This window comes from Parasteatoda tepidariorum, chromosome 9, assembly GCF_043381705.1.
Source record: "Parasteatoda tepidariorum isolate YZ-2023 chromosome 9, CAS_Ptep_4.0, whole genome shotgun sequence".
Classification (NCBI taxonomy): Eukaryota; Metazoa; Arthropoda; class Arachnida; order Araneae; family Theridiidae; genus Parasteatoda; species Parasteatoda tepidariorum.
The window spans coordinates 10,868,378-10,882,462 of NC_092212.1; the positions used below are offsets into that span (position 1 = coordinate 10,868,378).

Sequence of the window (14,085 nt, forward strand, 5' to 3'; positions counted from 1 at the left end):
CAGTATTATTAGCCAGTTATTTTTTTTTTCGTTTCTACCTAATTTAAAAATTAGCTCAGCAACTTCGAAATTAGAATGTTTCTAAACGATAAATTGTGCTCTAATTTTCGATAAAAGAAATATGAATTCTCAAGAGAAACCTTGAAGTGGAAATATCAATTTCTTATGCTATGTTGCGAATTTCCCCAAAACTAGTCGTTTCTAAGACTATGTCAACATTTAACGCGCTATTTCATTGAATTTTAGTGCGAATATTTAATTTAAATGTTAACATAAAAAGAATGTGCACAGTAACAAGCATCCCACAATTTTAACAAAAATTTTATTTCTAAAACAAAAGTATCATAGCTGCAATTTTTAGTTTTATGAGGAAGACTTCTCCATTGGCAATTAAATAAGAACTAAGTGAAAATTTAACCTTCAGTGTTGGAGGGGTCTGTCATCACAGCATACTACAAAATACCTGTCACTCTGAATGGTATAATTGTTAAGTCTTAATATTTAGTCACCACTTTGTTTAGTAGTCTCCTGGTATTGTGTAATAAATAACAGACCTTGAGTTTGTAGTTATCAATCACAACGACTGCTAACTAAAATGTTCCCGATTCACTGTTTAAATAATTAAGAGATGATTGGGATAAGGGTCGCTGTACGGTCCAGGAGCCCAGATCTCAAAACAGAATCTAACTAGGACTAGACTTGTTCGTTTTATTTAACCGTTGAAAGAACCTCGAGCACAAAGGGTTAAAGCAGCCATAATTTAAAAAAGAAATTATTTAGCTTTAAGAAGCTATGAAATTCTGTCAACCTTGGAAAAAATCTTCCCCAAAAAGCGTTAAAATTGACAGTTGACACATTATATGTTTTCATAAATTAATACAATATTTATTTTTTATGCTATACATGTTATTTGTCTTGCGTGACTCTCGGAAATTGTGTGTGTTCATTTCCTTGAAGCAAATCTCCGAGAACTACACTTGCATAATCAGGTGGTGGATCGTCAGTATTCACTGAATGGACTGCAGCTGGAATACTTGGTATATTATATATATGAGATTCATTGGGTGCGTTGTATGGATGCGGGGCACTAGGAGCATTCATAAAGTCATACCGCGGAGGAGCATTGGCGATTCCAAGTGGTGCTTGAAAATTAGAACTGTCTTGGGCAAATATGGTTGCAGTGTTCTGCGTTTCAGCAAAATTTGCTCTGTTGTAAAACGAAAGTGTGTTTCGTTCAGTTGAAAGAGTTCCAAAATTGGTGAACTGTCGAGGTTGCTGTTGAACTGGTGGTTGCCAAGTGTTGGTTGCTGGGGCTCTTGCATGACTAGGATTTGCCAGAGAGTGATCATCGCAACAGCAACATCCCTCACAGTCACTGTTATCGTCGTTTGAACACTCGCATTCATCTTTGCAGGCGTGTCGACAGTAAAGACGGCAGCATATAGATATCATGGAGAATATGACTACCAGTATGATGTAAATTACAAACTCACCACCATTCATGCCTTTTTCCATAAGTTTTCTTCCAGTATTGTAATGATCATCGTCGTTGAAGTTTTCAACTAAACAAAAGAACGGAAAGAATTCAGTTTTTAGTTATGAACCTACAACAAACTGAANTATATATATATATATATATTGGCGTCCTAGTGTTTTATTGTTGACCAGTAAAGTGTTAGTAATTTGGAAAATCGGCATAATTTTTACAAAATCGTGGCGCTTAAGCAATTTTTTGACCAGTTTGTTTCTGATCATTCACATTCTCTTAACAATGAGAAATATTTTGAGCCTCAATTGTTGTTGTTGTTGTCTTGTCGAGTACTGCAAGGAAAATTAAATTTGTCCAAAAGTATCTAAAACAGCGGAAGAAGAAGGTTGCCAGAGCCTCCTAGGAGGTTGGACTTTTGCCTGTTGGTCCGTCGAAGGTGTTTTATTTCCTTTCTACCAGCCAAGGGAAACCAATGGAGGCATTCCCTGATCCGCCACCTGGGGACACGCCCTCTAGGGTATACAGGTACCGTCGAGGGAAAATAAATTATTATCCTCAATTTAAATATGAATAAAATTAATGTAAATTCTAATAAAATTATTGTTTTTGCTATTCAGGTAAGGAAGATGAAGATAATAAGCATGCAAAAAACATAATAAATGAAACGATTTAATTTGATTGCTGTTGTCGTTTATTGCAGACAAACATGTCAATTCTAGATGTTATAACCTAGTTACATGAACACGAAAAGCGGACCAAGATCGAGTCGATTTGAATGTTTTCATTAAATTATACTCATAACTGGAAATGTACTTTCAGGCAAATAAGTTGAAGAAAAAAGCAATAAAATTTTAACAGAACCTTATGGAGTTAAAAGCATGCGTTCGAGAAAATACCATATTGTCATTTGATCTGTTGTATGTTAAAGAAGCTACTGAAGGGGGAGAGAAATCGGATTAGAGTCTTTTTTTTTATACTTTTGACAATAAATGAGGTAAAAAGGTCTTTGTTCGATATTGAGCAGATAACAAATTCATTAGTTTTAGGTAATAGCGCTTGTTAGACCCGTGAATCAAAATTTGCGGCATGGAAGCGATTTTACAATCCTGTGGAATTTGATTATCCGTTCTCCTGATGGACATTTTCTTTTTAAAAAAATTAAAAAATTACTCTTGACTTTTTCTTTTAGTTTAGGTAACAAATTTTAAAAGAAATTAAGCCTATAACTGCTACCTACCACAGCCATGAGGAAAATCTCCAAAAAAGAGAGTCGTTGAATGCTACTGGATTGTAAATTAGGGGTCAGGCACCGGTACGCTGACTGGTGGTTGAGAAACAATGATTTAAACTATTTAGTGCATTATTCATATAAAGTTTTCAAAAATTCTTAAAGTTGCATGGTTACTAATTTTTACGATCTAAAAATTTTAAGACTTAGAGCGATAACTTTCGATATAATCGTTATTATGTTGTTACTTATGCCACTTGTCAATCAGCAAGCCTGCTGGAAATCGGGCAAGTTTTTGAGGCAGAGTGTGTGTTTCTTGCTTTTCTTTGGCGTAATCTATGGCCAAGATCTTTAGCCACATACACCTCGCAGCCCGTTTTAGAGGTAAGACACAATTCTTCATCCACAGATCGTAATTTTGACCTGAACCAGAGTAAGATCAATCTCCGATTCAGTACACCCAGTACTCTTTTATGGGAACTTGGAAGACTTTGTGACATAAACAGTTTTAACGTGTTCCAGTCGCAATTTAATACAGGGATTCTTCGACCAGCGGGATTCAAAATCACGTTTTCACGAACACGAGCCCACCGTTCAGCAAACCAGGAAATCCCGTCGTCATCGTATTAATTTCGATGGAGCATATAAGGTTTAAAACCACAAACCTTCTTAATAATTCTAACAACAATATTTCAAATAGTAGCGATACATGTTTTAGTATGCATCTTAAATTCCGACCCGAGCACTACGGTGAAGTTATTTACGGCAGATATGCCAACTGCTTTGGATTCGACAAAATATTTTGTGAAACAGTAGAGAGCTACGAACTAAAATTTACAAATTTTCGGTTAATTGTGCCAACTTTTTAAAAAGCTTATCACGACTTACCTGTAACAAAGTGGCTTATCTCATAAGTCATTCTATTATTTAGAAATAGTGATGGGCAAAAACTGTAAATCGAATTTATTAAACCAAGAACCATACAATTAAAGACTAGAACTTGAAAATATTCTTCCGCTGTCCAGAGCAAGTGGATATCTCCGTCACGTATATAAAATTTACATTAATTATTCTTTTTTTTTCTTTGTACAGTTAGTCAGAAAAAAATCAACGACAATTCTGAATAACTTCTAACTTCTTAATCAGATCTTCACATTCTAGGTCTCAAATTTAATGCTTCGAGGAGGAGACCACGCTATTAGTTTTCTAATTAGTTTGTGCATGCGATATTTTAAGTTAAGAAATTCAGACAGAAGAATTTTCCTGAATAAACATACCTTTTATTTCAACGGGATCAAATTTCTGACCCCCGAATCTGGAAAATATAAGACTATTTAAAAAGTTCTTGAAATATGGCGAAATACGCACGAAGTAAAATTAACATTAAGGGGTCCAAACTTTAGATCGCTCACCTGATCAAACTATGGGCACCATACTTCTCAGACTACGGCTACTCTCTATATTTTGGAAGTTAAAAAATCCGAATCCGTTGGGGAAAAAAGGGTATGTTTATTCAGAGAAAGAAATTTTTTTGTCTGATATCGTAACTTAAAATAGCATCTGAATTAATTAAATGGCAAATTTGAGGTTGCACCCTCAAAGCATTAAAATTGAGTCCTAGAACGTGAAGATCCGATTATTAGATCAAAAGTTATTCTAGGTGGTCTGTTTTTTTTTCTTAGCACTGTACGTACATTTAAGGAAATTGCACTGGCTGGCTTCGATTGAAAATGCATTATTGTATAGTTTGTATTAATTATCCTGCCGATTGAACTTTCAAACAAAAATTACAATATCAAAAGCATGAATGGCTTACCAAATTCAGGTTTTTGTTTCACGAAGATAACAATAAATCATCACTTTAAAAATATCCGTCATCTAAATAATTTATGTCCTGGTGATTGTTTTAGGCTTTTTGCTGCGAATAACTAGGCAAAATCAAGAGAGTAATAATCTAGTCGGCGTTCATTAACAATTTCAGTTCATTTAATGCTGGAGTTTTGGTTTTACGAAGATAACAATAAATCATCACTTTAAAAATATCCGTCATCTAAATAATTTATATCTGGTTCGTGATTATAAAGCAGATAAAGCTACTTGTTCTAGAAAAGAGTCAAATAATAAACATAGGAATGTCATAAACGTTTAATATCATATAATTTCAAATATAAAATTCATAATTTTTTGGCAAAAAGTTCTTGGTAGATTAAAGAGACGAGTTTTCAGATTCGTTGTTATATCATTGTCCTGATGATTGGTTTAGGCTTTTTGCTACGAATAACTAGGCAAAATCAAGAGAGTAATAATCTAGTCGGCGTTCATTAACAATTTCAGTTCATTTAATGCTGGAGTTTTGGTTTTACGAAGATAACAATAAATCATCACTTTAAAAATATCCGTCATCTAAATAATTTATATCTGGTTCGTGATTATAAAGCAGATAAAGCTACTTGTTCTAGAAAAGAGTCAAATAATAAACATAGGAATGTCATAAACGTTTAATATCATATAATTTCAAATATAAAATTCATAATTTTTTGGCAAAAAGTTCTTGGTAGATTAAAGAGACGAGTTTTCAGATTCGTTGTTATATCATTGTCCTGATGATTGGTTTAGGCTTTTTGCTACGAATAACTAGGCAAAATCAAGAGAGTAATAATCTAGTCGGCGTTCATTAACAATTTCAGTTCATTTAATGCTGGAGTTTTGGTTTTACGAAGATAACAATAAATCATCACTTTAAAAATATCCGTCATCTAAATAATTTATATCTGGTTCGTGATTATAAAGCAGATAAAGCTACTTGTTCTAGAAAAGAGTCAAATAATAAACATAGGAATGTCATAAACGTTTAATATCATATAATTTCAAATATAAAATTCATAATTTTTTGGCAAAAAGTTCTTGGTAGATTAAAGAGACGAGTTTTCAGATTCGTTGTTATATCATTGTCCTGATGATTGGTTTAGGCTTTTTGCTACGAATAACTAGGCAAAATCAAGAGAGTAATAATCTAGTCGGCGTTCATTAACAATTTCAGTTCATTTAATGCTGGAGTTTTGGTTTTACGAAGATAACAATAAATCATCACTTTAAAAATATCCGTCATCTAAATAATTTATATCTGGTTTGTGATTATAAAGCAGATAAAGCTACTTGTTCTAGAAAAGAATCAAATAATTAACATAGGAATGTCATAAACGTTTAATATCATATAATTTCAAATATAAAATTCATAATTTTTTGGCAAAAAGTTCTTGGTAGATCAAAGAGACGAGTTTTCAGATTCGTTGTTGCATCATTGTCCTGATGATTGGTTTAGGCTTTTTGCTACGAATAACTAGGCAAAATCAAGAGAGTAATAATCTAGTCGGCGTTCATTAACAATTTCAGTTCAATTAATGCTGGAGTATTTGACATGTTGATATTTCTTAATAAATAAAAAGAATTAGTGTTTAGATTTATTTCTTAATGACTATCTTGCTTATTACTTTTGGCTACCATCCATTGGTAACTCCACAAGATCCAGAGAGAAATAATCTGGTGGGGGTTCATCAACACTTTCAGAACGCATTATTGCTGGTTGATATATTGAGCTGTTGATATGTTGCTGGTTTGATATGTTGAGTAGAGGCTCAGCATTTTGTGCATTGGCACAGGTTCTCCCATGAGATGGTTGCGCGGATTGACTATTATCAGGTAAAAAGTTATCTTGCATATTAAATTGGGATGAAATTCTGGTTGTACTTTGTGGTTCAGTGATAACTGGTAAGGATACGGTAGAGAGATCTCCAAAATTTTTGAAGCGAACATATGGCGGAGATTGGGAGGCAATTTGCAGTCGGTTGAAACTCTCGCTGGAATGGGGCTCCCTTGGAATTCTGCAACACTCACCGCAATATTGTATGCATTGTTTTTCGAATCGGAAACGACAAAATCCAATCACAAACACGACCAGAATAAACGAAATGGAAGAAACAACAACAATTATGAAATCTTCTATAGTCACACTTGCAAAAGAAGTCTCGTATTCCAAAAGTGTTCTTCTAGAGTTTACATGTTCCTCGTCACTCCATGTTTCCACTAAACAAAGATAGAAAAATAACCCGTTACACTGTTAGAAATTTCTCGGAAAAATGGTTAGATGACAATTTATTTAGTTGTTATTTTACCATATTCTAACAAAACAGTGAAATAACCATAAATAGGATGGTATTAAAACTGTTATCTGTGAGAGATACCGTTTAGTAACTGTTTTTCACCTAATACGTTAAACAATCAGAATTTTATCGCACAAACTAAGCCCACCTAATGAAGCCACTCAGTACTTTACAACTGCTTACATGTTATAGCTGAGAGGGCTAATCTGTCAGGCTCATGACCGACAGAGCTGGGGTTTGAGTTCCAGTGTTGACACCACAACATTTCCTCCATTCCCTTCACTACATGTAGAGCTTCCAGTGTCCTGCACTCTCTGATGTCCATTATCAAACGAAATCTCCTATGCCTAGTAATTGTTTTACGGTATTGAAACCGTGCTAGTTGTAAATGGTTAAAAAAGCATAGTTTCGTAATCATGGTTTTATAACCATACTAGTTGTAAACGGTTTTAACACCGTAAAGAAAAAAGTGTTCCTTACTTTAAACTTTACGGTTAATTAGATGAACAGACAACTGTCGGTTATTTTACCATAATTTTATAACGAAAATTCTAACAGTGTAGGAACTGACTCGCTATTTTTCACTAGTCTAGAAAATCAATAAATACTATATATCCAGTCTATTCTACACCATCAGCAGCACACAATAATTTGTATTTTAGATAAAGTTGCGTCTCTACAAAAATAAGCTGCCATCAGCCTGAGAATTAATTATGTCTTCATTAAATCCTGCGGAGTCAAAATCCTTATAGTATATATATANTATATATATATAGTTTGGCATAGAGATAAACATTTTTTGAATTTCAATTAGTACTAGCGTTAAATAACGCAATTTTTCCATAGGAATTTCCATAGTCTCAAACGTTTTTCATCTAGTTGAAGAGAAGTAATTCATTAATATTCTAATAAGTTAGAATCGTTGAAATTTTGTCCATCATGACGTATAAATAGTTTAATGAGATTTATCAAAAGTCGGAATTTTTTTATTATCGTCCTTGAACAGCCGACCTAATTTTGCGTTTGCGACTACTAATGTTCAGCTCCGTAGCCTTGTAATTTTTAACTCAATCCAGAAGACAAGGGAAATACTGGATCAAATATTGGGGGAAATTTTGCCTTCGATGAGGACTTTTTGATAGCTCTGGCTGAAAGCACTTATATAGCAAGACGGAAAAAGACGAACAGTGATGTTTTCCATCTTATTTAGCAAGATGGAAAACCTCACTGGTACGAAAGACATTTCATTCGTGTATTATTTTCGAGAAAACTAAAATATCTGTAACTACCAATATTTCTTTTATAATTTTAGCATATATATAAAACTGCTTCTTTTCCGAGATAAAGTATTTTTTGTTGTATAGTTTAAAAAAAGAATAAGTAAAATCCTTCCGAAAACAGAAAACAAGCAAAAACAGAAATGGTTTTACTACCAGTCTTTCCTCTTTTCCGTCTCGCTTTCCCCCCTGGACCCAACCCTCATTTGCGTTACAAGGAGAGGAAAACAACGAAAACCACCTATGGTTAGCCTAACGGCAAGGGGACTCTAACGCATGATCTGTCTACCACTGAGGATATTTCACGTCAGCACTGTGGTCGATGCAAGCTAGATACGGAATTCGTGTCGAACAGCCATCGCTGGGATTTGAACCAGGTTCACGTCCTTTTAAGGCGAATGCTCTATCGACCCATCACGGCTAGCGTCTTCGTATTCATCAATATGGAGGTGCCATTTTGGCCGAGTGGTTTCACACGTCAAACATCGTGGGCTCGAATCCCACTGTTATCCTAAATATATGTTAGTGCACTGTTATGCTAAATATATGTTCTTCTCTGAATTTCGCTATCAGTCCTTTTACTTTACAAAGGTTTATAAACCTTAGTTGAGCTCACAAGCCTACAAATGTAGGTTGTACCAACAATAAATCAAAATGGAATTACTCCAGGGTCCAACGATCTAGAATTTTTTTTTTTTTTAAGTGGTGGTAAAAGTGAGATAAATCTAGATGTTTTGGGCTACCAATAAAGTTTTAATATAAAGTAAAAATGCAAGAGAGCAACAAAAAAAAAGTCGGAAGTAAAAGCAAAAAAAATTATTATTATTATTTTTTTTCTTCATGTCTTCGAACGAATTTACAAGTTTGGTGCAGATANTTTTTTTTTTTTTTTTTTTTTTGTAGTCTTGAAAAATCTTAGCTACCACTCATTTCTTTTCCAGGTCGTGGAGCCTTGTAATTTTAGTCTAAAAATGCAGTCTTGAGTAAATAATCTTAAAGATTTTTATAATAATTAATTTTAAATCCAAATAAACACATAGATTCCAACTGTTCTTATTTTATCGATAGATTATGTTTTTGAGTTTTTAAAGTTGTGCCAATTTTTACTATTTATTATCTGATTTTTGATAAAAGTAAGTTGATTTACAATAATTTGACCACCACGATGTATGAATAGCTAACTTTTCCTAACTCAATGTGACTAATCTGGCAACACTTATTCCAGGACTTCCAAAGGACCGCCGAAACTCTTAAACTGGTAGCAAAATTTATTACAAATAAATACATTCCTCTTTTTTTTTAACTTGAACATTAAATTTTTCTCGCTTAACAAAAAGGTTTTAAATCTTAAAAGATTTAAAGAATTCCATGCCTGCCAACTCTTCTGGTTATTGCGAAAGATTTTATTTTTATATTATATGTGGTGGCAAAATTTGTATAATTCCTGTTTATTCTCGTTAAATAAATGTTTTTTAAAATTACTTTGACTATCACTAAATTTAAAAAACTTAAACATATATATTAATCTTGCTTAAATTTTTTTATTGATTCCTGTTTCACTGGCTGCAGTGAACGACCAAATATATCAACAGGTAAAAGACTATAGCTCGTTCACCAAGAGTTGGCACTTGGCTCCACCTCCTTGGATGCAGAGTTCATTTCAGCGCGGGAGTAAGAAGAGAAACATCTCCGCTTTGGAAATTGAGACAACCCTTAATGCGCCCCCCAAACACAAAAGTGAATTTTTTCCAGTCACTTACTTCGCTTTATCATCCGCTATTATACCTTTCGTTTCTCTAAATGGTTCAATATATTTTAAATTTAAAAACTGCTGTTTTCCCAGCAAAATGTCTCAAAAAGGACAAACTATTCACTCAAAAGAGGGAAATATCATCAAATTTAGAAATATTTAATGTTAAAAAAATGCAGATGAAGTTTGCGAAATAAATATTTTTGCCCTACGATCGCCAAATAGCAACCTTGTTCAGGATTGCTCTCAATCTTCTCCCGAAAATAGCGAAATAGTATCGTCGCATACCACGTGATTAAGGCGGAGCCAAGTGCCAACTCCTGGTGAACGAGCTATACTAGACTTCTCCGCATCTTTAAAGAGATGCAAGAACTCCTTCAAAACGCCGAACTAGTGACAATGCTGCAATCACTCCTCTCCAGAGCCTAATCCAACATCCAGAACTAAGCCTTTTCCACGAGCCGACCACAGCTTGCTTCAAACTTTACTTAATGGGGTCTCCCCATCTGAATGATGATCATCTAACCACATTCATGCTCTACTCCAATGATGACTTGAACTCTAACATATGACTTCCTAGCATATGCCGTTCTAGTGTAGACGAATCGGTCAGTGGCGCTTCGCGCCAAACACCGAGATAACCCCAATATTCAGCATCTTTATTGATTTTAAATGTTGGGCAAATTTTAACGAAATACCAGCATGCAATATTATTTTAATTGGCTATTCCCTACCACTAGAAAAACACTTCTTTGAATCTGATACAAGTCAGATGAATATCGAAATTTAAGTGGTAGCGAATTTCGGAAAACTTCAAATTGTTTCTATGAATATTTATGGCTAGTCTTTGGGAACCCTGTTATACAAAAAAAAATTGCAAACCACTAAAAATTAAAAACTATTTGCTTCTAAGCATCCAACGTTTTAAAGCACAGCTTTATATTAACCCATTAGCGCACAGATTTTTTTAAAAAAACCGGCCAAAAAAAATATTTTTTTTAATGTAAAAAAACACACTTTAGAACATTGTCTTCTCTTTTGGTGGACAATTTAGATATAGTGCGCTTTTGTTTCATGGAAAAAGGCTATATTCAGAGATGCCAACTTGCTCCGGACACACCAAAATAATTTTTAAAAAAACGGTAAATAACTAGAAAGTAAATTTCTCAAATATTTGACTATTTTTGCTTGCTCTTCAAAAGGTATAGCATGACACAAGCATACCTGCCAACTTTTACGCATTTGGTGTAAAATTTTATTTCCATATTTAAAGTGGTAGTAAAATGTATGCTTTCTATACATTCCTTGCATTTATAAACAAAATTTATAATTTTTTTGAGCACCACTATTTTTAAAGAAAACTAAGTATATATATTAACATAAAATACTGTGAGATACCTGCCTTGAAAATCTGAAAACCTGGCTGGTCGCGAACTTGAGAGTTGATTCAGATCCTTGACGATTCCGATCAGCCCATTTGATGTTCCTGACGAGGAAAAAATTTTGATGTTTTGAGTTATTGATGTTTAATCCTTTTGGTGAGTAGTTCTTAATAATTCTCTCGAAATTATGTCTGGACGTGGCAAAGTTTGAAGCTCGTAGTTTAAAGTAAAGTACAAAAATTAAGTTTAAGTTTATTCAATTCAATTTTTAAAGTACTGCAAAATGAGTCTTCGACGTTGCGGACGTGGTGGAAAGACAAGCACGCCTACCGGGCGTCAAAACCTCAGTGACTCTACGACGGATGAGGAATCCACAGAATTCGACAACAAAATCAAATCACGCAATATGGCTACATATCAAAATCATCCACGTGGCGGAAAATGGCAAACCGAAAAGACTTCACGAGAACCAACGGTAAATGTGGAAAGCATGAGTCCAGGTGAACGAAAGTTATATGAAGAATGGATGGAAATGATAAGGATGACCAACGAAGAAATTGAAACAACAGCGAAAGAGCTCCAGGATTGCTCGCAACTCAAAACTCAACTTATGGAAACTCAAGATGCAGGCCAAATTTTAGAACAGAAAAGCGAAATGACAACCGATACAGAAAATACAGCTAAAAATAATGCAGAGCCTCCTACAAAAAAGCGAAAAAGGAAGAAGAAAAAGCAAAACAAAGCCAAAAATATTGAGGATACACAAATCATGATTACAGAAAGCACCTCTTCTTCACCAATAGATGCCGCCACCTCCTTGCTACTATCTGAAACAATAGTCAACTCCGACATAGCTCCACCCATGGAAGTTCCCAATGAAGAAACAGACACACCCATAACCTCTGCACAAGCACATCCAACCATACATATTAAAGTATTACTCCGTGGACTATCAACAGAATACAAAACAGATGAGATCTCCCATCAACTGGCAAAAACAGGCATTACAACTCATAAAGTCATACAGTTTAAGAGAAAAGTGGGCGAGGCCTATAGGCTCCTCCCACTTTTTCTCATAATTCTTAAAAATACAGTGCAAAATCATCAAATTAACTCCATCACCACTATTCAAAGTATTCCAGTCAGAATAGAGAGATTTAGGGGGGGTCGTGGACCAATTCAATGTTTTAATTGTCAAGCATTCCACCACACTCAAAGATCATGCAACGCTGCCTCAAGATGTGTGAAATGCGCTGGCAATCATCGCTCCCATGAATGCAGAAAGGACAGACACACTCCACCAAAATGTTGCAACTGTAGTGAATCCCACACCGCAAACTACACTGGGTGCATAGCCCGTCCCACTAGGAAGGGCTCTCGCCCGATTCCCACAACAACAGCCGGTATGGCTCGCAGACTTGTCATAATAATAAAAGAACTGCAAGAACTCATAAAGAATGAAGAGGTACTCCAATTACTGCAAAGAATCATTAGAGATAATGCTCCATAATGTCATAGTCATGCCCAATTCCGGACTATTCATTCTGAACTCTTGCATTAGTGTAATATGTAGATTATCAAACTCTTCTTCAATGAAAAAAGTAAAACAGCTCAATTAAATTGCAAACTGTATCCGATAGATGGCGACACCAATATTAAACAAAACTTCTGTAAATTTATCATATATCATGTTATATTTGTTTTACAACTTAAAATTACACAATTCTAACTTTATTCAATGCTAAATTGTCAATCGCATTTGCATATATTCTAATTTTACTCATAATTTATCACAACTTATGAATGCATCAAATTTAAATTCCATTCAATGCTAAAATATCAATTGTAATTGTTTACACATTAATTTAATTCATATTTTAATCACAACCTATGATTGCATCAAATTTAATACCAATCAATGCTTAAATATCAATTGTGCTTTTTATATTCACGAAAATTTCTGATTATTGCATAAATCATGACTTATATTAAATATCAAATCATGTTTAATTTATCAAGCAAATATGCTTGATCTTCTGTAATGCTACCTAAATGCTGCATAATTCAAAATGTTTTTTAATTCAACTTGTAAATACTTCATGATGAATGGGTTAGGGGCCGCTGCGCGGCCCAGGCACCCAGTTTTAGTTAAATAAAGAGAAAGAGAAGAGAGATTCCTGCCAACTCTCTCTCCTTCCGAGAATGGATTTTCAGAGTGGTTGTAAAACAATAAACGAAAATCAATCTGATTCAACAATATATATTTATACTTTGATCCCGTTGAAATTTGCTTTCTTGAAATTCTTATGCTTTTATATATTTATTGTAATTATTTATATGTAGTGGTGGTCAGACTCATTTATAATTATCATTATAATTCAAAAAGTTAATTGGAATAACCTGAGTATTGCTACCACTTTAAATATGAAAATAAAATCTTCCGGAAGAGTTGGCAGGTATGCTGTGGCAGTAGTCTGCAGAAGCCTTCTAAAAATAATAGGTAAGTTACTGCCTAAAATTGGAATTTGCATTCTATTTTACTACCACTGGGGAAAGTCATCCTCGGAAGAATTAAAAGTTGGCAGGTATGCTTTAGAATTATTTAGAAATAGTGGTGGATAAAAATCACAATTGATAAATTACCCCTTTAAAATATATATTTGGTGTCCGGATTAAGTTGGCATCTCTGTATATTTCATTCTTGAATAAATAAGTGTTATAGTTTACAATCCTATGTAAATGATAAATATCAATAAAACGATCTTTTTTCTTATCTTTCACATTGTTATTTTCAATTCT

At 34.0% G+C, this 14,085-nt stretch overlaps 1 protein-coding gene across 2 annotated transcripts in view; it reads right to left on the reverse strand.

The window, feature by feature from the left end:
- Nucleotides 1-305: 305 nt before the first annotated feature.
- The window catches only part of LOC107442616 (uncharacterized), a 43,057-nt gene continuing 29,277 nt past the window's right edge, over nucleotides 306-14,085 (reverse strand). Inside the window, exon 2 of one of the 2 annotated variants that reach the window (XM_016056225.3) lies at nucleotides 306-1,562. In XM_016056225.3, coding sequence (XP_015911711.2) covers nucleotides 907-1,562 — 656 coding nt within the window. In that variant the 3' untranslated portion in view covers nucleotides 306-906. Of the gene's footprint in view, nucleotides 1,563-5,553; nucleotides 6,801-14,085 lie in introns of those variants that run through there. The other variant, XM_071184850.1, reaches the window with a different exon arrangement.